General features: G+C 39.0%; 1 protein-coding gene across 5 annotated transcripts in view; it reads right to left on the bottom strand.

The window, feature by feature from the left end:
- Positions 1-27,619, bottom strand: part of GHR (growth hormone receptor) — a 996,322-nt gene that overhangs the window by 64,248 nt on the left and 904,455 nt on the right. For 2 of the 5 annotated variants that reach the window (XM_048930900.1, XM_048930901.1), the window contains exons 2-3: positions 17,964-18,056; positions 367-446 (exon numbers count right to left, since the gene is read on the bottom strand). In XM_048930900.1, coding sequence (XP_048786857.1) covers positions 367-436 — 70 coding nt within the window. In that variant the 5' untranslated portion in view covers positions 437-446; positions 17,964-18,056. Of the gene's footprint in view, positions 1-366; positions 449-17,963; positions 18,057-27,619 lie in introns of those variants that run through there. The other 3 variants (XM_048930902.1, XM_048930904.1, XM_048930905.1) reach the window with 2 other exon arrangements.

The following is a 27,619-nucleotide window of genomic DNA, read 5'->3' as shown; positions in this document are numbered from 1 at the left end:
TTTTATCAGGGAAATATACTAAATATGCTTGTTAAAAAACAAGAAAAAGTTTCAATTAAAAAATTAACACCACACAATTCTTACATAATTTTAGTACATGAACAAAGAAAACCTTAAGATCTAACATCATCATTGATTCAGACTGCTTGCATACCACACAGTTGTCTATGAACTTCTCTTTTATTTTCCCACCTGCTGTCTCCATCTTACCCACCGTCTTTACAATAAGACTGACATATGTTTCACATTTCGCGCCCAGGTAACACAATCAAGGAACTTGCACAGTCCTGATGCATATAATACAAAATCACTCTGTATTTAAAGTACTACATACACAAAGGCACAGAATGATATCATTAAACTTACCATCACTTGCAGAAAGTGAGTCATTTGCACAGACCAGTGCCAAAGTAAACAGCAGATGCCGAAGATCCATACCTCTAATTCTGTATTAACAAAGAACAACAAGAATTTCTTTATAAACTAATATTATTATGGGTACATGACACTTCAATTATTATCTATTTCCATCAAATTTCTGATTGAATCTAAACTAGAAGCATATTTAGTTTACAGCATAGTTAGTTGCAGTATCTCCTGATTTTGAATTAGGAGATAGATAGTAAAATAGTCATATTAAAAGAAGACTAGCTCATGGGTCACTAGTTCATTTAATATAGAAGAAGAAAATCAGTATTGTCAATTTTTAGCTTGCTTCCAGACTGCAACCAAAGTAACCACACTCCATATGGAGCAGCCTGTGGGGAACGGATCTCAACAACTAGCCTAGGTTAAATCTTAAGGTAGGAAAGAACAATCTCTCTCGGGGAACAAAGACTTCAAGCTCATGCTCCCCAGACGCTGTTTATCTTTGCAGGACATATATAATACTTCATGAGTCTAGATCCGCACAAAGTGAAAAACGAGTTCTGAGGGGACAGAGAAATAGCACTTTTATATTTGTCCACAAAGTAGTACAACAAACTTTGATTATACACTGAAGTATTTTCAGCTAGACATTCTCCTTTTCCATCTGACATAACAGATCAGCAGAATAAATCAAACTATTGAGTCCACTGTGGAACAATATTTTAACTGGGTGCTACTGAATAAAACAACTGGTGCTAGCAAACTTGGCTGCTAAAATAGTCCTACCAGAGTTAGCAAAGTTTGAATTCAATCAACTGTAAGACACAAGCATGCTGAGCATGGAAAACTATGTTCACATTGAACTTAAAAGATAATTCGCTTTACTTAATTTTCTCACCGCAAGAGAACAGATTACTCACACTGCAGGAAAAAAAAGCAATTATTATTAATGCCAGATTTCTCATTCATGCTGTTTAGAACAAAACTGGAAAATCAGAATGTATTTCTCACACCCTCATTAGCAAAACTACTCAATAATTCTCCAGTTTCAAGCCCAGCATGGGGAAAATTTATTCCAACTACATTGCAAAGCCTAACATACAACTGCAAAGACAAACTGGAAGGTGCTTCCTTTTGTGCTGGGGCTGCTACAGGAATGTCCAGCTGCAGTGCTTGTCCCTTTCCCAGCAGACACAGCTCTGTCCAAAGGGGCAGAAGTCTTAGAGCTTGGAGGGATGCAGGCTTGTGAGGCGTTAGGGCTGATGTGAGAGCCTGTGGAGCAAAACTGAGGAGTGGTGGAAGGCAGTTGCTGCCAGAAAGCACAGGACTGGGTAGAAGTTCAGAGAGCAACTAGAAACTAACTCTCGTACTTGCAGAGTAGATACAGTATGAGATTCATCCCAGCACAGCTACATTTTTATCTAGCTCGAGTCCCCATTCCATCCGTATTCATGACTAAAGGATTCTTGTTGTCTCTTATTAATAAATTTTCTTCTTCACTGCATTTGTCAGTTCCTCCCCTCTTAGAACATTTCCACTCTAACGAACAGTCCATCCCCACAGCCCTTCCACTTTCTCTCTGAAGCTTTGCTCCCTCTTTTGCAGATGTGAGCATAGCGTTACTTTATTTACAACCCTGCTCTTCTACTATAACATCCAGACATCCCACATTGCCTCTATTTACACTTCCCTGTTCTCCTATCTCCACCAACATCTGCTAATTTTCAAAACACTCTTCTCCAAACTCTCCTACTTCTTTCTGCTTAACAACAGCTACAAAAAAACCTACAACCCAACCAACTCCATACAAAATCATCAACACTGTTGGTCATTCAGAGAAAACTGCAAGTAGAATTTTGGTTGCTGTAACCACACCATATCAAGGATCTTCCCTGATGAGAAGGGGATTGGTTCCCACAGGCTATCCCTTTGTTTGCACTGGAACTAGGAGCTATCTCAACTTCCTCCAAGGAAAAGTGGTCTGACAGCTCGAGCACTAACCCAGGAGTCTGGACATATCCCAGAGGCCAGACATCACGTTAAACTTCAGTAAGGTCTTAATGCTGCAGATAGACACAGTTCCACTTCAATACTGCTCTTCCTCTTGTGCTGGCATTCTTTTTTACATAGCTGCATGTAGTGATACCATCAGGAAACTGCTTCAACAAAAATGAATCCATAAATATTTTTAACAAAGATCTGTTATAAATTGTAATAAGAAAGCAAACAGGTTTATTCTGAACATGCCCAGTACAGACAGGATTGAGCTCAAAAATTATGACTGCTCTCATCTGAAAACACGGAAAGTCTTTTATGCTTCATATAGGCCATGGAAAAAGGAAACTCCGCTTCCTCGCCAGAGCCCGTGTGATAAGTCTCATGCCCAAGACCTTCCCCAGCCAAAAGGAGCATTGCAAGGGATGTGAAGCACTAGGGTTTGTATCCCCTCTGCACCCAGCATGTAAACAGAAAGCACTGCTGATATGCAGTAAGTCTTCTACTTCAGAACTTCTGGAGGTCAAGGCACAGCTGTACCACCATGCATGTCTACGGGATTATGGGAGAAAATCTGTTGCGAAGCAGCTGCCCCATCATGATACTGCTTTTGGTGATACAGAACAAGATTTTGCAGAGAGGATTCCTTTGAAGCACCATCTGCTACACCAGTAGTCAACTTTCTTATTGAAAGTTCTCAGATATCTGTTTTGTAACAACCTGCTGTTCCTCTAAAACACTTGTGCAAGCTCACAAGAGCAGTATTGTTCAGAGGCTGCAACATTAACCTAGTGAGAGTCAGCTTTTCTCTTCTGATCAGCTCTAGGACAAACTTGACCTTTTATAATCTACTAACATCAACGTCCCGAAAATTATGTCTGTACATCTATGAAAGACAAGTATCACAAATACACTTCTTGTTACTGAGCAGATTAAAAAATTCCAGTGCCTGTAACACATGCTATTCTAAAGCATATATTCTAATAATCTATATCTTACCTAACTCCTGCAGTTTGAAAGAACGAAGAGAGCTAAAACCAGAAAAATAATTACAACAGCTGACTGTCCTCAAGGCAGCTGAAATTTGACCACAGGAACATTTGGCTAGAGGTCAGCTCAGGCTAATTGCTTCAGTAGAGAAAGAGAGCCAGGAGTTATAAAAAGGACAGAAAAATTCCTGGCCCTTTTCTATAGCTGTGTTGGAGTAAGGTCAATCACAAGTGAATTTAAACACAACTCTTCAGTGGGACGTGAACACAGTCAGCACAGACTGGGGAAGCTAGACTAAGAAAATCCCTGAGAAAATAAATTGTTTAGTTAGAGCATACTGAATGGTTTGTATCTACTCTGGACAGATAACAATATTGAATTTGGAGCAAGTCATAAATAGTTCTGCTTATATACAAAACTGTTCTTTGAAGTGGAAGTTTTATGTTTAGATAGCTCCTGAATCTGAAAGGACCTAAAGGAAAGAGAAAAATATTACACTTCATTAAACTGTGCCTAAGAAGGAATTTCTGCTTTTGCCATCTCCATTAACTCACTGTACTCCAAGCACTCCAAATATGAGATTTTTTTTCCCCTACAACCTCCTTCAGTTTCACTTGGCTTGCCAAACAACACATGTGCAACTATTCCAGAACCAAAGGTGGCTTCATACTGCAAACCAAACAACATAACTGAAAGAAGGACTAACCCATAAGATTTACATTTTTCGTATTTTGCCATTTTGTATGTTACCATTTCATTAAATCTCAAACAGGCAAGCACGCAAGAGGTCACAGTGCCCGTGGATGAGAGAAGAAGCAAATGCAAATTCAGGCTCACAAATTCTGTGCCACTCTAAAGCACATGTATTCAAATACCAAATATATAAGCATACCCTTGCTGAATTTTTGGGAGGAAATACCTTTATTTCTGGGAGCGCGTACATTCCTTACAAGCCATCTCATGGCAAGATCAGTGGCAGGAAAAGAAAATCTTATTTCCCTGCTTATGTTACAAAATTCATCCAGGTTTCGCTCAATACGCATAGCTGAAATCACATCGCCTGCTCACTTTCACTTCAATAAATGCCAACAGTACAGAGTCATTCGCAGATGAAATGAATTAAAAACCTTCAAAGCAACACAATCTAAAGCTGCCACAGACCTAAAGACTTTTCTGCTTGCGTGCTGATATTACAGCTTGACTGAGTCACCATCAACGCCTGGATGATTGCCTGCTGTTATTGAGTCCTCTCAGTGCCATATACTTGACTATCTTAAGAAACAGAAGTAATGGATTGCCTCAGTTGGGATGAATAGCAGAACACTCACCTAGGGTCCGTGGTAATTCAGGATATGAAAAGAACAAGACATAATACCACAGAAACAGAAGTTATGTGTAGCAAATAAACAAATCTCAGAGAGGGTGAATTTCTCAAAAACAAACAAACAAACAAACACAAAAACCAACTAAACAACCCAACAAACTCACAAAAACAAAAGACAGCACCACTGGGAAAGAATGAAGGTCTGGCACAAAGCTGCAGTAATTACACATGGTTTGATGCAAATCTGGGTGTTATTAAGAAGTATATCTTCATAATAAACTGAAAGTATGGAATAGAGACAATTCTATGTTCTTAATTACAGCTCTATGTAAGTTAAATCATTTATAACAGATTTAAGTATTCAAGCTGGAAACAAAATCTGTAAAAACAATTACTTTTTTTAAAATAAAAAATTTCTTTTCCCCCTTGACAACTTTATCATATAATTACTCTTACTTAAACTGAACTTAGACTGGTAATAGACCAAATGGTTATAGATTCTTGGATGTTATTTAATGAATCCAGACTTCAGACACTATGCTGAGCTTTTACTAAAAGCTCTTGTAAGTTAATTCAGCTGCAAGAACTGGAGAATAACTACAAGAACATGGCATTATAATTCTCCCCTCTAAAAGCTAGGATTCACATCACGCAAATTAGCAAGTGTACTAACAAGCACGTGGGCAACTATAGCCAATCAGGCTCCAGAACTCTTATTATAAAGAAATCAGCACCTCAGCTCTTCCACTTTTCTGCAACAGGATCAACTGATTATAGGCAGAGATTGCTGCCAATCAAGTGATTATAAATAATTAAGTTTCTGCTGACCACAGTGAATCCAGGTTTGGTTACAGCCAAGCAGTTTTCCTCAGTTTCTTTTAATCACCTTGAACTCAAGCTTGCCCTTCAGATCTTTGAGTATATTTGTTGTCAGGAGGCAGGGAGTTCATTTTTAATTGTATTTATACAAAGCTTTTCTCTTCCATGGAAGATATCTTCAAAAAGCTGCAAAACTCTGGTTAAAGACCCTAGTGTTTATCCTAGACTAATGGAACTACTTAACAGTTCATTAAGATGGGACAAATTAATTACATGGTTCAACTGAATGCTGCATTATTCATGTGCTGCTAATCAGACTAAACACTACATAAAAAGCCTGTAAGACATTAAGGAACTTCCTGACCTAAATACTGAATTAAATGAAAGTTTGTAAGGGAAGAAGTACCGGAACAGAATTTCTAGATGGCCATTTTTGACTCTAAGTGTTCACATATTCACACTGATTATCTGCAGAAAGCAGCAGAAAAGCTTCCACATTTCACATGCTGCCAATTGCTTGGTCAACAAATAATGACTAACTAGTTTAAGAGAGAGTATATCAGTAAAAAGTGCATTTAAATTCGTGCAGCTTTGCGTGTCCTGAAATTCATACAAGTTTTAAGATACGATTTATATTGATTTCACTTACAGCCAAATGATCAAGTAAATATCAGGTACAATTATCTTTTTAAGAAGTTGTCTTCTGTAACATGATACCAGCTTAGCTTCCTGGCTCTGTTCCCCACAGTTTTTGTGCTTTAGGTCCATGTAAATCTGAATATATGAACTGTGTGCATCTACCAAAAGCAGCTCACTGCTTTGAACAACTGCACACTTTAAAAGTGTTTAAAAACCACTTTACATGACCTCACAAAAAATTCTGAGCTCCATTCTTAATTGTCTAAGTAAATGCAAACCTGAGAGAGATCATATGGTACTATTATGGGGAAAAAATGTTATTTTTTTTACATGCAGCATTGTAAAAGTACATTTTCATAAAGCTGCAAATAACTCATTGAAGACTGCTGTCCAAAGATTCAAAAAGTCACTTAACGTCTTCCTCTACTTTCATTGGTAAGATCTGGAAATTAGAATATCCAAACACAGAGTTTGAAGAAAGCTTTGATAAAGTATCTCACATTAAAAGAAGTTGACTATATCCATCACAAGTAGTCTAAAAACACATCAGCATTTTTATTTCCATCCAAACAGGATGTCTATAGCCTTTGTGTTTGAATTAAACACATTCTTGTGATACAGCTATCAACATCTTTTAAGCCAACAGCCATTGGACATAAGCTGCTAAGCTGCTCTTTTTCCAAGGCTAGTATGAGCAGTATTTCCAAACAGAGAAAGAGAAAACAGCTCATTTCATTACCTGAATTAATTCAAATGTAATGTATTTACTGAGTCTTGTGCTTTCTCTTCTAAGGACTCAAAGCAACTTTTCTCCTAGATCACATTTTCAGAGATATCACTGCCATTATTTGAGCCATCTCAATTAGTACTGGTCCTGAAAAAATTCTTCACAAATGTGTTTTTTTCTTTTTAATTTGTGTGCATGTGCTTACAGTCCCTATACATAGCGACCTATTTAAAAGTCACTAGTTCAGCAAAGATGAAAATCATGCAGTTAATCTTCTAAGTAGGCATCAAGGAAGTCTGGTTTTGGAGTAAGAAAGGTAGCAGCTGGTGATTGCAGATGGCAATTAAAAATCTGTATCTGAAACTGAAAGAGCTCACTGAGACCCCATGCCCCTCTACTACTAACGAAAAATTTAAGGCCTTCCTGTCAAATAGGCAATAAACAATAGAAATGAGGTTACCAATTTTAATGCTAATTTGCCAAATCTATTTATGAAGAGATCTTTTAATGTTTTCTAACAGTGTTTTCCATACAGTCTACAGTGGGCTCAGTGCCTTCATCCATCTTCACACAAGGAAAGGAAGCAGCTTGCCTACATTTACACCGCTGCCCCGCAGTAGAGTAACAAGTGGAGAGCTGCTGTAGCCAGTGATTTATCTGCCCCAGTGTGTTAATGAGAACAGTGAATTTATTGCCAGCCCTCTCAAAAAAACCTCAGCAAACCATAACACAGCTAATCATCTGCATTAAGAGATTAAGAATGGTAACTATTAGAAAGACTAATTCGTCTGAAAGTCCTGAGTAATTAGCAAAAATTTCTTAATAAATATATAGCTCTATCTTGTGAACAGAAAGAATATACAACAGTCTTTAGCTACAGTAACTACTAGAGTACAGTGGATGTAAATCTCTCCCCTCCGTATTAAGGGATTAATACAGACACAGTTCTGCATGCATACTACATGCAGAAGAGTAAGCTTAAGCTCAGCTTAAGCCAGGCTGGCTGCACGTGGCAGTACATCTCATTCAAAGAATGTGATAAATCCCTGCCTGCAGGAAGCCCATCATGTTTAAAGACAGTGAAACTTTGGAGCAAATTCAACATTTTTTGTAATGAAAGCAGACAAATGCATTCCCATTTCTTCATTCCTATCATTGTTACTTTACACAGGAGCACAAGGAAATGGTTGTCTACAGGTAAACTTGACAAATTACCCTCCATAAGGGGCAGCTGAGAGTCCTCATCCTTCATCCACTTCCACCAGAATTGTTGCTCATACTCTTGCCAATTTCAAGAGGGCTACTCAACAAAACACTATACCAAGCTAGATCTCACAACTTACATTAGATGCACACAGTATGCTAAAAATGAGTTGACTAAGGGTGAGGACATTGCACTGTAGCCACAGAAAAGTTTGTACAACCCTAGCAGGGTCTTTTCTGCTATCATTATAAGACTATCATTAGCTCTTTCGTGCAGCCTTGCATCCCCACTGCATCCCTTCCATAATGAAGGAAGTGGCAACACTGCCTTCACAAAGCCTGTAAGCAGAAGCCCTAACAACTGGTCCTTTCAATTTTAATCAGTGTATCAGTAACATTCCCACTCAGTGCTTGGCCCTGCAGATTAAACTACAACTTTCAGTTTCACTACCATGATCATGCTCAGAAACTGTCTATATAAAAGAGAAAGAGCTACACAATAGTCCCTTTTGTGGTTGTTACACTAAGTATAGTATCACAAGTATATTTGAAATGTAACAGGCTTCTTCCATCTCTGGAAAGACCTTACCATGTAAGTTCAAAGATGATTTTTTGTTTGTTTGTACAAAAGATCCTAATGATCACAGAATCATTGAGTGGCCCAAGTTGGAAGGGATCTTAAAGACAACTGAGCTCCAACACCCTGCTGTAGGCAGGGTTGTCACTCACCAACTTAGGCTGTCCATGGCCCCATCCAACCTGGCCTAGAAAACCTGGATGGATGCAACCAAAGCTCCTCTGGGCAGCCTGTGCCAGTGTCTGACAACTTCTCAGCAGTAGAATATCTTCCTAACATCTAATCTAAATTCCCTCTCTTTTAGTTTAAAGCTGTTTCCCCTTGCCCTATAGCTATTAGACTATGTAAATAGTCACTCTACTTCCTGTTTATGAGCTCTTCTCAAGGCCACAGTGAGGCATCACCAGAGACTTCTCTACTTCAAGCTCAACAAGCCCAACTCCTTCAGCTTTTCATCATAGGAAAGATGCTCCAGGCCTCTGATAATCTTCGTGACCCTCCTCTGGACCCACTCCAATAGTTCCACATCCTTCTTGTAGCATCTTTTACCATGATGATACACACCATCTCCTCCCAAAAATGTACAGAACACAAAGCAATCACACTTGAATTGTCTGTAAACAACAGCATTCACAATGAGGACAGTGGGTCTGACTGTTCCTAAGTCCTACTACGCACTGCAATGCAACCTTAGATAAATCATTATCTCCATAGATCATTTTCCCAACACTAATTATACCACAGAATATCATAGTAGACAGAGTCATTAGTTTTGAATTGCTGTGGTGTGTAAATTAGTCCTTATTTATAGTTCATTTATTGCATGCAAATATCTGCACTGCAATCAAACTTGATAACAGGTGACTGGACTCACATGCTAGAAAGAATAATGACTCAACAGAATTACTTGAAGATATTATTCTGTTGCTGCTTTCACAGATTATATAAGTGATTGCCTGCAAAGATTAGAGAACTTATCAGTCACGTTATCAGCTAGCTCTGAATATAAATTGATACAGGGTGCTTTAACTACATGTAAAAAAAGCCCCACGCTCCTTCAAAGATTAGAAAGTAAATCCAAATGTTAGCTATTCTGTGGGTTGCAGAGAACAATTAATGCAGAATTACAGTAGTCTATAAATTACTTTGTTGGTAAGCAAGGTCTGGTTTGGGCTGGCTTTTAATTACAGACAAGCAGGTTCCCTCCAGTCTCAGATGCTCTCTATGGTACACAGAGATTCACAAAAAAGCACAGACCCTGGGCTTAGCCAGGTTCCTCCCAAATAGCTCAGACGGTAGGTACACAATGGCTGTGCCCTTACAGAATAGGAATGTCTTCAAAATGTAGCATTTACAAAACACTTACAGTTGTACTTTAATTTTTCTGTGTCTTTTTCTTTCCATTCAGATTGAAGGGTTTTACTAGATTTTAAGTCTTAATAATTAAAACATGTACAGAGATCAGTACCAGTGATGCAGATAATTGTTCTAGATTTCACTACAAATAGCGCCAGGCATGCTTGTACATATGCTTGAATAATGAGGAAGGATCTGAAGAAGAAATTGAGATTTGAAATGCTGAAGTATTATACCACTGGTAAGTAGGAAGCTTGCATAATATAGTACGTGATTTTTTAGCAAACAGCTTATTTGAAACAACCTGAAAGATACTTTTTCCCCAAAAAGAATTTGTCCTGACGGGAGAAGTATATTTACTTTACTGGTGTGACTGGAAGTCATGTGATATGTTAACAAGCAGCTGTACTAGGAGCTCATGCATAAATCAATGGAGATGATAGCAGAACTTCAAAGAGAAGCATACGAAACTGAAGACTAGCTTACTTTAAGAACGGGATTCTTTAAGTAGTTTTTTGGTTTGTTTGATTTTTGTATGTAGTTAATAAAGCAGATCGTGCCCATGAAAATATGCTATTCAGCTTGTGCCACCTCTACCTGGAAGGGAAGAAATCCATGAAGCCTGTTTGAACCCTTCCTTTCTCGTTATATCCTGCCACCCACAGCCCGAAGTAGAGAACACTTCTTGTTGCCATCAGTGAAGGGAGATACAGGGAGCTGCTGCTTTTTCAAGAGCAGCACTTGTTTCCCTTTGTTCCTTTTTCCCATTTCTTGGACTCTGTCAGTAATTCAAGCAGAATAGCAAGTGTGTGCCTTCAAGAGGAAAAAAGATGAAAAGAGCATGGTGAGAGAGAATCCACTGCAAGATAGGCAAAGGGTGTGGATGGAGTAAAGCAGCCTGCAGTTACTCAGCTAACAGTGAGTCAAACGCAGCGAAGTCGGAATGTTGAGATCAGCATTTCCAAAATTGAGATTTACATCTTATGTACTTCTGCAATGACCAAACCATACTGACATATTTTTCCTAGTGACACGTAATAAACTCTAGAGTGGTACCTATAGAGTAAGACTTGATTTGTTGCTACGTATTTTTAAGGCACATAAAACCACATATGTGAGGGTAGACTTCCATAGATTTATCTGATTTTCACACTGGCTCAGTGTATTATATTTAGCCTGGAAAATCCGCTTTCCACAAATAATTTTCAAACAGCAAATTTATGAGTTGCTGTGTACCCAGAATTCTATCTTCTGAGCATGGAGCCAGAACAGAAGTGGCTACACCAAGGAGTACAGAGTATTTTACTAAAAAAAAAGTAAATACTTTTTGTGGTATACTTCTATGCTTACATCCTTAATTTCTTTTCTATTTTAGGCATAATAGTTAATAAAACATGACTGCCTTCATAATTTTGCCAGGACATAATACCTGTCTTTGCCAGACTTGTTCAAACTGAATCCTAACTTTGATTTCAAGTCTGCAGTACCATATGACTCAACAGCAGTAGAATTTAACTCTATTTATTTAACAGGAAATTACATTGTTCTACTGATGACTGTTTCATTAACTGGTAAAAAGCAAACACTTCAAATTATATGATGAACTGATAAAACAAAGGCATGAAGAATGACCATAAAGCTAAAAAATAAGAGTGTATTTCTTTTTTATGATTAAGTACATATTGGTCTACTAGTAACATTTTTGACTGAGGATCTGGATCTGATCCCGGTCACAAACAAGGGGACATGACACAAACGGTCATGTAGCTTAACATCACTAAACAAGTGGCCTGATCAGAAAAGTATTACAGCATTTTAGTATCAAACTGATGGATACATTCATTGTCAACACAGCATTTACACAGTGACATTTTCATTTTAGGCAATGTCTTCCCTGAAGTTGAAAGGCCAAAAGAGAGAAGCCCTGTATGCCTGTAAGCTTTTCCAGACTGTGGAGGAATAGAACAGAGCCAATTTCATTTCCATACCCTTAGCTTTTCTCAAGCACTTATAGCACCATGAATGGTTTCCATACTGTGTGTGTTGTATGCAAAAAAATTAGCACAGCTGTATTTAAAAGACAGAGAGGTGTGCCAACCTGGTAGATTGTGAGTGTTAACAGCTAAAGAAATGCCACTTACTGGAATATTTTACAGCAGTTATTTTACAAACATCTCTGCTACTTCTGGCACACACTAATTTTTTTTCCAGCATATTCAGCAGAACTACCAGCACTCTCAAAATCTAATTCAAGCTCTGCCTTGTGTTATCTTCCACTGCACTGTAAATGTCAGTGAGGCACAAATTACTCTTGCCATATCTATGGGGCACTTTCAATATCTCAGATTTCAAATAACAAGGCATCTGTTTAATTTTTAAGGAAAGAATACAATGCATTCATTTAGGATACACAAAATCCTTATTCAGAGCAGAATACTTTGTTAATATCAATCTAGAAAATGTGCAGATGTACATTTCCCATCACACATTGTGCATTACAAGTTTCAATTTCACTGAAGAGCAAAGCTGTAAACTTGCCTCCATATAACTCAGTTAAGGGTTAGCAAAGCCAGGACTATATCAAGAAGTAAATACAGAAGGGCTCAGTTCTTTAATCTGCATGAGAACAGTTATCACGTTTCCAATTCTTAACCTAAAACTAGCTTAACATAAATTGTATAAATTATGGGTATGTGATTTGTAAGTTACCTGGCCAGAATTATCTCCCTTCTCTTATTGTTGAAGTAATCAGAGTCATAAAATGGCTTATGTAGGAACAGAACTTAAAAGATCATCAGTTCCAACCCTCCTGCCACAGGCTGGGATGCCACCCACTAAATCAGGTTGCCCAGGAAATGAGAAGTGCTCCAGCCCTCCAATTACCTTTGTGGCCCTCCTCTGGACCCACTCCAATAGCTCTGCATTCTTCAATTTTGCAGGCCCCAGGCCTGGACACAGTACTCCAGATGGGGCCTCATAAAAGCAGGCTAGAGAGGGACGATTACCTCTCTCTGTCTGCTGGCCACCCCTCTTCTGATGCAGCTCAGGCCTTCTGGGCTGCAAGAGTACAGCAATGGCTCATGTCCGGTTTCTCATCCATCAGGATGCCCAAGTACATCTCTGCAGGGCTTCTCTCTGTGAGTTCTCCCTGTCTGTACTTGTATGTAGGACTGCCTTGACCCAAGTGCAACACTTTGCACTTGGCCTTGCTAAACCTCATTAGATTATTGTGTTCCCACTTCTTGAGTGTGTCCAGGTCCCTCGGGACGGTGTCCCTCCCTTCTATTGTGTCAACTGCACAACTCTGCAGTACATTAAATCCCACAGTCTATGTGGTTGATAAAGATGTTGAAGAGCAAGACAGACCAGTCCTGGGGGTCTCACAAGCCTGTATTTCCCTAGGTATTCCTTTCTTCTTTTCTTGAAAGGGGAGTGATGTTTCCTGTTTTTCCAGTTACCGGGGACTTTGCCTGACAGCCACAATTTTTTAAATATGATGGAGAGCGGCTTGGCAACCACATCAGCTTGTCCCTTCAGAAGCCTGGGATGCACGCCGTCTGGCCCATTAGACCTGTACACATTCAGCTTCATGTGGTGGTGTAAGACACGCTTCACCTTACTGGGAGGGATTTTGCTCTCTGACCCTCACTTCGAAATTCAAGGACAGGACAGCCATGAGAAGCCAGACTGGCTGTGAAGACTGAGGCACTGTTCCCTCTGTCAAAATGTTTTCTGTCAAATTAGTCTAGACTAGTCAGTGAAAAATACCAAGTAAGAAAGCATCACAGAAATTTCTACCTTAGAATCATAAAATCCTTAAGAGTTGCAAGGGACCTCTCAAGGCTATCTGGGCTAACTTCACTGCAGTGAACAAGGACACCACACGTAGATCAGGTCTAGGGCCTTATCCAGCCTCATCTTGAAAGTTTCCAAGGACAAGGCATCCACTGTATAAACAGGCATCCTGTTCCATCTCACTGTAAAAGACATTTCTTTATATCTAACCTAAATCTGTCCTCTTTGAGCTTGAAGCCATTTTCTCATATTCTATCACCACAGACCCTGCTCAAGAATCTGTATCTTCTTTCCTGTAGCCCCCCTTTAGATATTGAAAGGCCGCTCTCAGATCTCCCCAGAGCCTTCTCTTCTCTGCGCTGAACAGCCCCAGCTCTCTCAGTCTGTCCTCATAGGCGTGGTGTTCCATTCCACGGATCATTTTTGTGGACATGCTCCAACAGGTCTATCTATCTCCTGTACTGAGGACTCCACATCTGGATGCAGTACTTTAGGTGAAGCCTCACCAGCGCAGAGTAGAGGGGCAGGATCACCTCCCTTGATCTACTGGCCATACTTCTTTTGATACAGCCCACAATACGATGCAGCCCTCTGGGCTGTGAGGGCTCATTGCTAGCTCATGTCGAGCTTCTCATAAGAGAGCTCCCAGGCCTTTTTTGACAGAGCGGTGCTCAATCCTTTCATCCCCCAGCTTGCATTGGTAATGAAGGTTGCCTCAACCCAGATGCAAGACCTTGCACTTGGATTTGTTGAACCTCATGAGATTCACCTGGGTCCGCTGCTCAAGCCTGCATCCCATCCCTCTGGTATGTCAATCACACCCCACAGCTTGGTGTCACCTGCAAACTTGCTAAGGGTGCACCTGACTCCACTGGTCAATGTCACCACTGAAGACATTAAAGAGTATCGGCCCCAGTACCAACCCCTGGGGGACACCACTCATCACTGATCTCCATTTAGACATGGAGCCATTGACCACCACTCTGCGGACTTGGACCTGCAGCCAATTCTTTGTGCACTGAACAGTCCACTCATCAAATGCATATCTTCCAATTTAAAGAGAAGGATTTGTGGGATACTGTGTCAAAGGTCTTACTGAATTTGAGACACATGACATCAGTGGCTCTTCTCTTGTCCATTGATACAATCACACCATCACAGAAGGCCAGTAGGCTAGTTAAGCAGAATTCACCCTTGGTGAACCCATGCTGGCTCTCCATTATCACTCCCTGCCTTCCATCTGCCTTAGCATAGCTTCCAGGAGGAACTTTCCTATGAACTTCCCTGGCACAGAGGTGAGACTGACAAGTTAGTAGTTCTCAGGCACCTCTTTTATACTCTTTTAAAAAATGGGCCTATTGCCTTTTTTCAGGGACTTCACCTGACTGCTATAACTTCTCAAATATCATTGAGAGTGGTTTGGCAACTATGTCAGCCAGCTCCCTCCAGATTTTGGGAAAAATCTCACTGGGACCCATAGACCTGTGGATGTTTGGGTTCCTCAGGTAGCCACAAGCCTGATTTTTGATCCTCTCCTACCAAGCGAAATGTTTGAGGGCTGTGTGGTAAGTGGTTATCAGGGAAGAGAGAAGCATAAAAGCTGTTAAGTACCTCAACCTTCTCCTTGTCTGTTATTACCAGCTTGTCTGAGTCACTCCTGGCTCCTGGTCTTCCCTTTTCTGGTTGAAGTCTTTCCTGTTCTTCTTGTCAGCCCTAGCCAAGTTCAGTTCAGGCTGGGTTTTAGATTTCCTGACCCCATCCCTACACACTCTATCTGCTTCCTTATATTCTCCCCATGGTATCTGTCCCTTTTTCTTCTGCCTGTGCATTCTCTTCTTGCTCTTCAGTTTGACCAGCAATTGCTGGTTCAGCCACACCAGTCTCTTGCTTTCCTTTCCTGACTTGCTACACCTGCAGATGGAAAGTTCTTGCACCTTGAAGAATGCCTCATTAAAGATCTGTCAGATCTGCTCTGCACCCTTGCCCATGAGGACTGTTTCCCATGGTGTTTGGTTGAGTAAATCACTGAAGAGCTGGAATTTAGCCTCCCTAAAGTTTAGCTTCCTAATTTTACTCTTCACCTATCTCATGTCCCTCTGGAGCATGAACTCAAACACAGCATCATCACTACAGTTCAGGCAGTCTCCATTATTGACAACACCAATTAGTTCATTTATGTTTGTGAGCAACAGGTCCAGTATTACATTTCCCTCAGTGGGGCAATCAATTACTTGACTCAGGAAGTCATTACCTGGGAATCCACTATAACTTTTAATGCAGAGTCATACTTGAATGCAACAAGTTTGAACTGCCCTCCGATAAGGCACACGTGCTATGTGAGTACAAGCATTTCCCAAGGATCACACTGCTTTTGTCTTTTCTGGAAATTAAAACTTACTAGCCTTTATTTACAAGAAGCAAACCGAAACACAACACTGTAAAACAAGGTGGCAAGACCACAGAGTGGTGTACCAGTGGTGCTCAGAAGCCTGTCCAGACTCTCTTTTCAAGCTGGGCACTTGAAAAGTGAAACATTTCTTTCACTGATGTTTGTAGAGGAATAAAGACCAGGCAGCTTAGCCGGAGCATGACTGGCTTGCTCAGCGCGAAAAGCAAGGAAAAGAATGCACAGAAGCAGCTTTCTGCATGGCTGTATTGCTGTAATTCAGCTATAAGTCATCCATAAATTTGTTTTTGAGGGTGCTTAACTTATTAGGAGAAAGTATGGTAGCCACAAGAAAAAAGATTTTGGTTTGAGAAGGTCCCTTTTGACAGTAGGTTATGCTTTTTTTTTTTTTTTTTTTTTTTTTTTTTTTTTTTTTTTTTTAACAAGCAATTTTTCACTCTTTTGACCTTTTTATTTTCTTAGTGGAATTGATATTTCCTTATAAAAGTCCCTTGAGTGTAGATTCATAGTACAATGAATACATTCAGAGTTCAATTTGATTTCAGAAACGTTAAAAAGACAGAGTGTTCTACCTGTTATACCAGAATCTCTTGAATTTCTCTTTTATTTAATAATGTTGTATTTGTGTACATTTATATATATGTAGTCAATTAACCTAAATCATAACAATCATAAAATTGTTACTGTACACAGATAGCAGCTGTAAAGTCTTATGTAATCATTTAAAGCTAGATAACAGCTTTTCAGTTCCTTTCAGTTCCACAGCATAAGCAATCATACATCTGCAAATCTTGCATCACAGCTGTTGTTGGCAACTGCGAGACCCCCCCACGGGATGTGACGCGATAGGCCCTCTCCCTGCTCTCTGACTGATGTGTGGCACGTGCCCTTAGGGGCGCAGACGAAGCACATAGCTTATATAAGCTAGAGTTCACGTGTAATAAACGCCATTTTGCTGTTCATCATATTGGTGTGTACATGCAGTCATTTGGTCCTGGCTTAGTTTTAGGTCAGTACCGTAGGAGGCAATGCAACACACAGCATATTTTGATGAAGTGTTTTATTCAATTTTTACCCCTATAGTAAATTGATTAAGTCTGTGGAAATGCACTCCAGATATGAATCAGAATCACCACATTAATTCATAGTAAATGCCACTTTACTGTCATGTGAACAAAGATTTTCTATCTTATATTCTAGAACAGATTTCCAGGTTCTCTTCCCTGGAATAATAAGGAATGTTTTCCCACTTGTTTTAATATTGTGCATTTAAAAAAATTAGGTAATCAATAGTTTAAATAACTCCATAAATGAAAAGTGTCCCATTGACACACAGTAAAATAGCTTTTCTCTGACAAGAAAAAAGGGCTTTCAAACACTTGTTTTCAATTATTAAGCAATTATTAAGTCACTTGTCTCAAATGCTGGACAATAAAGCTCAGTAGAAATGAAAACATCAGCTTAGAGCAGGATGGAATTCAATAGCCTTAATTCAAATACTTCTGTTTTCTTTTTTTTTTTTTTTTTTTTTTTTTTTTTCTTTCCTGGGAGGAGGAAGAGTTCAGTGTAGGAAACTAAGCTAAGGATTGTAATCTCAATCAAAATTCCATATACTGCATACTACCATTACGGTCTCCTGCAGGAATGAATCACAGGATTTGTAAGGATTACATGCAGAGCACAACAGGGCTCTACTCACCATATTCTTAGATAACATCAATCATTAAGTAACTTGCAGGTAAGAAAAAAGTTAAAACACTACCTCAAATGTCAGCCGGGGATGGATGATTCTATGATGCTTCACACGTCCCTCAGCTCAACTGCAAAATGTGGCCTTCTCCAGCCATCCCAGCACCTACACAAAATCGGGGGGAAAAAAAAAAACAAAAAACAACAGATGAGTTCTAGAACATAATGGTGGTGGAATGATGACAGAACAAAATCTTAGCGGAGTCTTGTCACTATCCTTCCATGGGAAAGGCATCTTGGGAAAGGTCCCCAGTTGGGCAGCCTCCATAATGGATCAAGAGGTGCACCTGGGCTTCTCACTCAAAAACTAGCAGCTGCCTGCAATCCCTTTGTCACTGGGGGCTTGCCAAGCAGCAGTATTCAACACTAACTTTGACATTAAAATGTACCAGCACAGATTTAAATGGCAAAGAAAAGTCAAGAAGACCTACCAACACTCATTATCAATATATCTAAACATAACTAAAGTGGATTGGAAAGAAAAAGCAGAATTATCATGAAGACGATATGGATGAGTATATCACATTCCTAATATTTTAGACAGTAAACTATAGTGTAGAAACTTATGAACAGCTATTTTTAAGAAAGCAACACTGTGTTTTTCATTAGAAGGACAGTATGAAGCACTCTAAGGAAAACAACGTTTGTTTTGTTCAGAATTGCTGAACACATTACCACTGCCAGTATTTGGCAAAGCAGCAGTATCTAAAATGGTCTTGAACTAGTGGCACTTCTATATTTAAATAAAAATAATTATTAATTCAATATGAAGGTTTATTTCTTCTCAAGGAAGAAGTAATTGGTGACATGATTTAATGGTAGACTTGGTAGTTAGCTTGATAGTTTGGACTTGATCATCTTAAGGGTAATTTTCAACCTACATGATTCAGCATTCTTTAGTGTTTTGAAAAGTTGGCAGTGGTGCCTACATTCATTGATTGTTTCATAACAATTTGATTGTTGTGGGTGGAAACCCCTCAAGACCAGAGTTCACAGTATCAAGCTCTTTAAATACCCAGAAAAAGTAAGCAACTTGTGAAAAAACACTGAAATAACTGCATGCATTCAGACTGTATGCACAAGGCCACGCTGCACTAGTACAGTTAGTATGTCACATGAGTTTTCCTTAGCTGAGGGCTAGCACAGGCTTCAGAAAGAACAGCAGAAATTTTGATCTATGTTCACAGAATTTCCAACTTTTTAAGTATTTCTTTAAATGTATGCATAGATGCCTAAATAATGAAGATTTGAATGTAAAATGAGGCAGACTGAGCGAAAATGTTGTATTAGTCAGATACTCTTTAGTGCGATTTGTAAAACACTAAGTGACAACTGTGTAATTATGTTAAAAAAAGACAACAAACAACTACCAGATGGGAAAATCTTTGAATTGATCATATAACAAGATTAAAGAAATATTTGGTAACATGAGAAGGAATCTTCCATTTAAAAAAATTTTTAAAAATCATTAATAATAGCTATGAAAGTGAAAATAAATTATGCTGTGTATCATAGCTGAAGTGAAATCTGTGATCACGGTTCTTCACAGATACATGCCGTGGAACAAGATAATTAGACATGGTATGCCTTTAATTATTACCTCTTTCACATTTTGCAATAAGCACAACTAACACTGCACCTCACAGGAAGAGCCCACTCACATTTTATAAGGTTGAGGATCTTACTGTCCCATTTTAACCTCATCCAATAAGGATTTTTAAAACCATTTGTAAATTTTGGAAAGACCTCTTAATCTCACTCAGAACAATTGATCCATGAGCCACAACCCTCATTTTCTACGATAAAGGACAGTTCAGGCTGAACAAAACTGTAAAGACTAAGGCAGCTGTTGACTGAAGCAGGTTAACTAGGAGTACTGACAAATTCCTGTTTTAAAACACCTGTTACAATATCAGCAAGTGGAAATGGTCTCCATGTGACAAAATCAGAACCTTACTACAAAGACAAAGGCAAAATTCTTCCAGGAGCCTTTTCAAAATATTTTTTTGATATCTTGAAATTCTGCTCAATAGCAGAGAAGATCTTAGCTACTTTATAGGCAACAAAAAGGACATGCCCTAATTTCTGCTTAACTAACTGTACTCTGAACATTTTGTTTCACTCTTGGTAGCTAGTGGAGATAGCACAGGGATTCCATGCAACAACACTACTAATTTGCAATGTTGCAGTTTAGAACAAGCCATCAAGTGTGAAGACAATCACATGTGCACTTGATTCTGACTCTTTATCACCTGTGAAAAAGAGGTGGTATGGCACACAACATAATGAGCAGCCATGTTTTCAATGATTCTTAGAAAAACTGCAACTTCAGTGAAAGGAGAACATGGATTAACAGGAAGAAACTGCAAAGGTAACAATTTTTTCACAGACTTTTTTTTTTTTTTTCACAGCAGAAGTTATTTATTCTAACCTGTGTGGCAAACAAAAGGATTGGAATACAGAGTCAAAATTGGACCCATCCAGGATTCCTTTGCCTCCTAACTAAAAACGTGCAATTCTTTAGTGGGATGTCAGGGACTGTGTCTGTTTCATCTCAGCACCTAACCTGAGAGAATAACAAACCTAAGAATGTGAGACAGACACAAACATGTCAGAGGATTTTTCATTCTTCAAAACAGTATTCAAACAATTCCATCTTTGTAAAACCAATCATGGGTTTTCAAATAGCATTCTATGGTTGGTCTCAAGGCAGGCAGAATGAGTTGCTTCAACAGGTATGAAGGTAGGAAGGAACCTGTTGCTTACAGAGGAAGCTAACTAAAATTAAGCTCTTGCTTGAAGGGAAAGCCTATGCAATGCATTGCCTCCCAGGAGATTTCAGCCATATCAGAGAGGTAGACATCTTACTGTGTGTACAGCCTACTACTTCCCTTCATCAAATGAGCTGCTCCAATACAATGCTGCTCAGAGAGCACTAGCTCTGCATTATGGTTTGGATGTCATCTGAATAAAGGGAAATGCTGTGGCCTCCCTACCAGCTCAAGTTTTCCCATTTCACTTGTTAACTTTATAAAGGCTGTTTCATCCTCAAATTGAAGAGATAAGGTAACTAGAGGTACAAATCAGCACATAAGTTCTATGTTCTGCTGTTGCCTTTCTTCACTTTAGAGTGTGTATTTCTCAATATAAGAAATGGGAGGGACAATGCCCTAAGACTAGAGAGGCTAAGTGTTGTCGCTTCATTTTTATGTGCTTCCAACCACAAGGCAATGCGCCTCCTTTTTATAGTTACACGTATATACGTGCACAATTATACAGTCATGCTGACACTATATTACAGTATTTACTTCAATTGATCTTGAACAAAATAGAGCTACAACTTATGTAGAAAACTTGACCCAGGCACCAAATTTGAATCTAAAAACTAAGATGAATGATCTAGGCTGATAGCTGAAAATGCACAGTTAGCATTAACTTGTGGTCACTTGCATTGTCCAGAGAACTTGCAAAGTATTCTCAGTCTGGTTTACATACTACACTCTTACATAAGCATGTACACAAAAGTGTGCAAAATCAAAACCAGCTTCATGCTTAGATTCAGAATTACATAATCACAGACACAGCAAGGTTGGAAAAGACCTACAAGATCATCTAGTCCAATCATCCAACTATCACCAATAGTTCTCACTGGACCCATGACCCTCAACACAACGTCCAAACGCTCCCTGAACACCTCCAGGGTCAGTGATTCCACCACCTCCCTGGGCAGCCCATTCCACTGCCTGACTGTTCTTTCAGAGAAGTAAGAGGAGGCATGTATTTGTGTTCAATCTTTAGCTATAAAAAATACAACTGAATGCTTGTAATAAGCTACATGCATATATATGCCCATGGGATTTGAAGGAATGCATATGAAAGTGCTGAGGAAGCTGGTCAGTGTCACTGCATGCAAGGCCATTCTCAGTGACATCTGAAAGGCCAGGGAAATGTGGAGAGGTTCCTGAGGATAGGATGCATATCACTCCAATTTCAAGAAAGGAAAGATGCAGAATATTGAGAACTAAGGACTAGTAATTATTACTCCTGATCCCTAGGGATCTCATCTTGATCTCCTGAGAAGTGATGGAGAAAATAATCCAGGAAAATATTTTGAAATATATAGAGTACTAGAAGCAATTGTGAGTAGTCAGCATGGAGTTATGAAAGAAAAATAAAATCTGATAGCCTTCTACAGTGAAATAATTAGTTTGCTGGATAAGGGGAAAACGGTAGATGTTATCTTGAGTTCAGCAAGGTTTCCAACACCACCTTCTCTGAAATTTTTTCACTAACAAATCAAAGAAGTACTGCACAGGGAAGCGGATGGTGAAATGGTCTGAAAACTGGTTAGTATACCAGGCTCAAATGTATTATCAGTGGGAAAAATTCAGCAGGTCAGTCAGTGATAAGTCAATATTCAATACTGACCAAGAGTTAACTCTTTGCTGCAAGACATCCATAGCAAATCAGAGAATCATAGAATGGCTTAGGTAGAAAGGAACCATGAAGGTTCTAGTTCCAACCCCTGTTGCCACGGGCAGTGTTGCCAGTCACTAGATCAGACTGCCTAAACACCCATCCAACCTGGTCTTGAATGCCGCCAGAGATGGAGCACCCACAACCACTCTGGACAACTTGTTCCAGTATCTCATCATTCTCTGAGAAAAAGATTTCTTCAGAACATCTAACCTAAATCTTCCCTCTTTCAGATTAAAGACATTCCTTCTTGTTCTGTCACTATCAGACCATGTAAAATTCAGTCACACTCCTGCTTGTAAGCTCCCTTCAAGCACTGGAAGGCCGCAATGACATGACCCTGGAGCCCTCTCTTCTCTAAGCTAAACAAGCCTGAATCCCTCAACCTTTCTCCATAGGAGAGGTGTTCCAGCCCTTCAATCATCTTGTCTCTCTTCTGGATTCACTCCAACAGCTCTTCAGCCTTTCTGTTACTGCAGACCTGAGGCCTGGATGCCACTGTTCCAGATGGGGCCTCACGAGGGCAGAACAGTGGGGCACAGTCACCTCCCTCTCTCTGCTGACCATCCTTCTGATGCAGCCCAGGATGCAGGCTCACATCAAGTTTTTCACTGATCGGGATGCCCAAGTACTTTTCTACAGGGCTGCCTCTATGACTTTTTCTCCCATTCTGTGCTTGTATCTGGGATTCTGCACTTGGCCTTGCTAAACCTCATTAGGTTCTTCTGTTCCCATTTTTTTGAGCATGTCCATGTCCTACTGGGTGGAACCTCCCCTTCTATTCTGTCAACTGCACCACTTAGCTTTGTGTCATCAGCAAATTTACTGAGGGAACACACAATTCCAGTATGTTGTTGATGTTGAAGAACACTGCTCCCAAGATAGACCCCTGAGGGACATCACTTGTGACTGGCCTCCACCTTTATACAGAGCCATTGGCAATAACCCTGTCTGTAACCTTTCAACAAATTCTTTATCCACCTAATACTCCAGCCTTCAAAACCATACCTCTCCAATTTAGAGATAAGGATGTGATGCAGGATTCTGTTGCCCTTCCTTTGTCCACCATCAGTGTTGTTATTCCATCAGAGAACGCCACCAGACTGGTCAGGCACATTCTGCTATTGGTGAAGCCATGCTGGCTGTCTCAGACCAACTTTTCATCTCACATGTGCCTTAACATCTCTTCTAGGAGGATCTGCTCCATGATATTTCCAGGTAGAGAGATGAGTTTCACTGGACTGTAGTTCTCCAGGTCTTCATTTCTCCCTCTCTTGAACATGGAAGAGAGGGAGAACATGATGTTTTCCTTCTTCCAGTTACTGTGAACTTGTCCTGACAGCCACAATTTTGCAACAGTGGAAATTTCCAAATATTTTCAGATATTCTCTTTGAAGAAACTTTCATGCACTATCAAGCCCTTCTACCCTTCTTAAGTTCAAACTTCTTACTGCTTCAAATTATTTCTGAAACACAATAACTCACACCCACAGATGAACAACCTTATTTGCCACTGTGAGGTGACTCCCTGAATTCTCTAATAAACTTCTTCTCTGCAAGGGGAGTTTTTCAAGGAAACACTAACAAAATGCAACAGAACCTTCTAGTCTCTTTGTCTTCTTTTTTCTTTCTTTTTTTCCCCCTCTTTCTCTATCCAGATTTTTTTTTTTTTTAATTCTTTTAAATACTTTTTTTCCTCTTTCCTTCTTCAGTCCTTCTACTTACCTTACCAGCATTCCCTGAATGAAGGATCACACTCTTTTTCCCAGTCAGAGCCTTTTTTCTCTCCCTCAATCCCTTCATATCCCTAGGGGTCTAACAATAAATCTTGCCCTTCGTATTTTAAATACTTCATGGAACCACATTTCTGTTCAGAGAGATTTGGCAGTCTTTGCCTTCTTGACATCACAATAACTGGAACATCTTAGCAGCACTAAGCTAAGGAACAACTTGCATTTGTTTTGGCACTCACAGTAGGGATGAAAGGTGAATTTATATTTTATACTGTATTATGCTTACATAAGTATAGCTTTGTGGACAGGAAATCTCAGGAGTTTAGCACAGAATCAAAATTACTACACCTTTTTGGGTTGTAAAATGAGCCATCAGCACTATTAAGGTTGTAAACAGATGAGTAGTCCAAACTTCACAGATAAGTTTACACTTCACTTGACATACACTGTAGATGCTGTGCTTTGCCTTATCAAAGCAGAATTCAGGCTGTCTTACACGAGCAAAGCGTGTCCCACTCTCATCCACAGTTGTTCATGTTCTTGAATTGAAAGGATGTTACCAAAAACATACAAAGTATCTGGAGATCTGGGCAGCTGGAAATCCAGAACTCTACTAGTTGAAACTGTTGTTAACTTATCAGTAACTTAAAAGGGAAACTTTTACATTAAATTAACAGGGATGCACCAATTACTAGCTGAGAAGAAAACTGTATTCCTCGATCATTGTAGCCAGTTTTTGCTTAGCCCTACTTTTTTATCATATTCCTTTACTTATGCAAGGACCATTGTACTTCACTAGCACTCTAAATTAAAATATTTCTTTCAATCAATCAAGTCTTACAGACTGCTGATAACTTTCAGTTAGCCCAGATCTTGCATAGCAGTGTGAGGTTTTACCAAAGCTAAGCTGAAAAGATTACTTCATGCAGTTTTCTTTTAGCTTTGTATCTCCAACTTCATCTGTATTTTGTCTATCAGAATAACAGTGTTGACTCATGATCATCCAGCTCCAGATAATTTTGTGAAAACTGAAATGCCAGGCCTTTGAATAACAGTTTCCCTTTCTCCCATCATCGCCCACCCCTTCTTGATTAAACATTTCTAAATACAAAAGTTACATATTAAAAATAGGGGAGAAATAGCTGTTAATTTTAACTAAACAATAAAATGAATGCAAGGATAAAAACTGTGGTTCAGGGACTGCAAGACTGCAAGACTGTAAGAAGGTAGAAGAAAATATTTTTCTTACATATTAAGAAAATCACCTATTAAATGCATGATGCCAAAGTAATCACTGCTTTACAAAAAAACACATAGCATATGTCAGTATTTGGCAAACTGTGAATACAGAAACAAAGTTTACTGGATCAAAACCACTCATGACTAACCAGCACAGTGTGTGAACAGTTTAGAACTCAAAACTACAGAACTTAAAATGGAGAAATACAAAATTTATTTTAAGCTAATTTGTATCTTAGTATATAACATGGTCAAAGTTAAAATCTCTGTGGCTCCTGTTCCCTCTCTATTCTGAGGAATGGGGTAAATACATACTTCAGGAGAGTGTTTTTGAGCACAAAGAAGGGAGATTTGGTAAATTTGTTCGCACAAATTAAACTGAATATAATTCAACCTACATTTTAATGTAATTTGGTCATTAAGTGGTGCAGCTGCTATTCTAAGCATTATTATAGATCTTTGGTTTTAAATGGCTGGCTTTATGAGTTGCTCAAGTAGCTCAAATGGTTTCAAATGATGTACTGTCTTTGAACCAAGGCAGTGGCCACATTGTTCAGCCTTCCCACAATGCAATAGCAAGCCCAAAAAGTTCAGCCATTCCATTTTCTGCCACAAAGAAAAGCTAACTCTTGTCATTACGTAGATTACTTTCAGCTCCATATGTTCTTAGATTTCCCCAATACACGAAGAAAACAGAACTGTTGATGAGTGCTCAAATTATATAGCAAGAAACTATATATGCATACTTTGTTTATTTCTATACTCTAAATGTGCTTCTGTTGTAACTCTCTTCTGATAAAAAAAAAAAAAAAAAAAAAAAAAAGACTAAATTTTGAAGAGATATCTATTTAGGAACTCCATGGGAGCTCTAAGCAGACACTCAACAATGTTTTTCCAGACTTTGTAGATTATTCAAGAAATTCTGCTTGTTGGTTTTAGTCTTACTTTTGTACACATTTTCAAAAGCTTCTCAGAGTTGAATGTGAAGCAAGATTCAACCAGCAATCACATCCCCTTCTAAAGTTTGCAGTGAAGGCACTCAGCATTTTATCTCAGAATCGAGTATTGCATTTGGGAAGATTTCAAATCCACCTCATTCTCTCAGTAACAACTGAACACAGAATGACTGGTCTCTAACTCTCATGGTGACAGAACCAGAAGAGATTTCTTGTGTCACAAACTTTGGCACCTGTGCAGCAACAAATCTGTATATTTTTATTCAGCTCAATTTTAAAAGCAGTCCTTATTTGCTTTTAACTAATAATAATAGAAGAACACATCTCTAGAATACCTCTCTACAAATCAATCACAATAAGGCATCTTTTGAGAGAATGTATGGGTATACATATGTATATATTTGTACCACATATCTGTTTTGTGTCATGACTTCTTGTCACAGATGTTACCCTTTAAAGTTTACTCTAAGTCCTGCATTCAATTTTCATGCATATTTTGCAATATTCAGTTTTAATAAATGTCCTGACTGCTAAGGCACAGAGGTTATATAACAAACTCCCCATCAGTGATCAGTAGATTACAACAACTACCTATTTGACCAAAATACCCAGAATTTTGATTGCTTTATGATACTATGCCTTTCCCTCCCTTTACAAATGTAATTTAGTAAACACCACAAAGCACACCTGCACCTGGGATAGTCCAATTTAGTGTGGATTTACTAGCCACCCCGTAAGATCTCCACACTGCATCTTTTGTTTTGAAGGCACCATGCTGCCTATCTGATGCAAAGTCCAAGCCCAAGAGCATAACTATCAAAAACTAAGGTTTATTTCACATGGATAACTACGAAAGAGCATCCGCAGCAGGACAGTTTGTGTGCATGTGTGACAATTAACACAGAAGACTGCTGTGAAGAACTCTTTCATAGCATGTTTTCTCTGAGGTGCCAAGTGAGACCATGAATATTGTGCAATTCACATTTTCAGCCAATTATTTCTGCACTAACATAGGCTTGTCTCTCTTCTAAAAATATTAAATCAACAATCTTAAATCAGACTCAGGAATTTAAAGCAGGCTATTTTGAGGGCTTGGCAGGAGTATCACTGATGGCAATATTCAGACAGATTCCTGCCTGTAGCCAATATGAGACTATATTAGGAATATAAACTTACTTAGGTATTTACATATATACACATATGTAATATAACATAGGCACGTTTCAGCAGTTCTCTTAGGTTTGTCTAAATGCTATATGACATAA

Source organism: Lagopus muta, chromosome Z (genome assembly GCF_023343835.1).
Source record: "Lagopus muta isolate bLagMut1 chromosome Z, bLagMut1 primary, whole genome shotgun sequence".
Lineage (NCBI taxonomy): Eukaryota > Metazoa > Chordata > Aves > Galliformes > Phasianidae > Lagopus > Lagopus muta.
The sequence above is the reverse complement of the archived record's forward strand: the minus strand, read 5'-3'. Positions and strand labels throughout refer to the sequence as shown.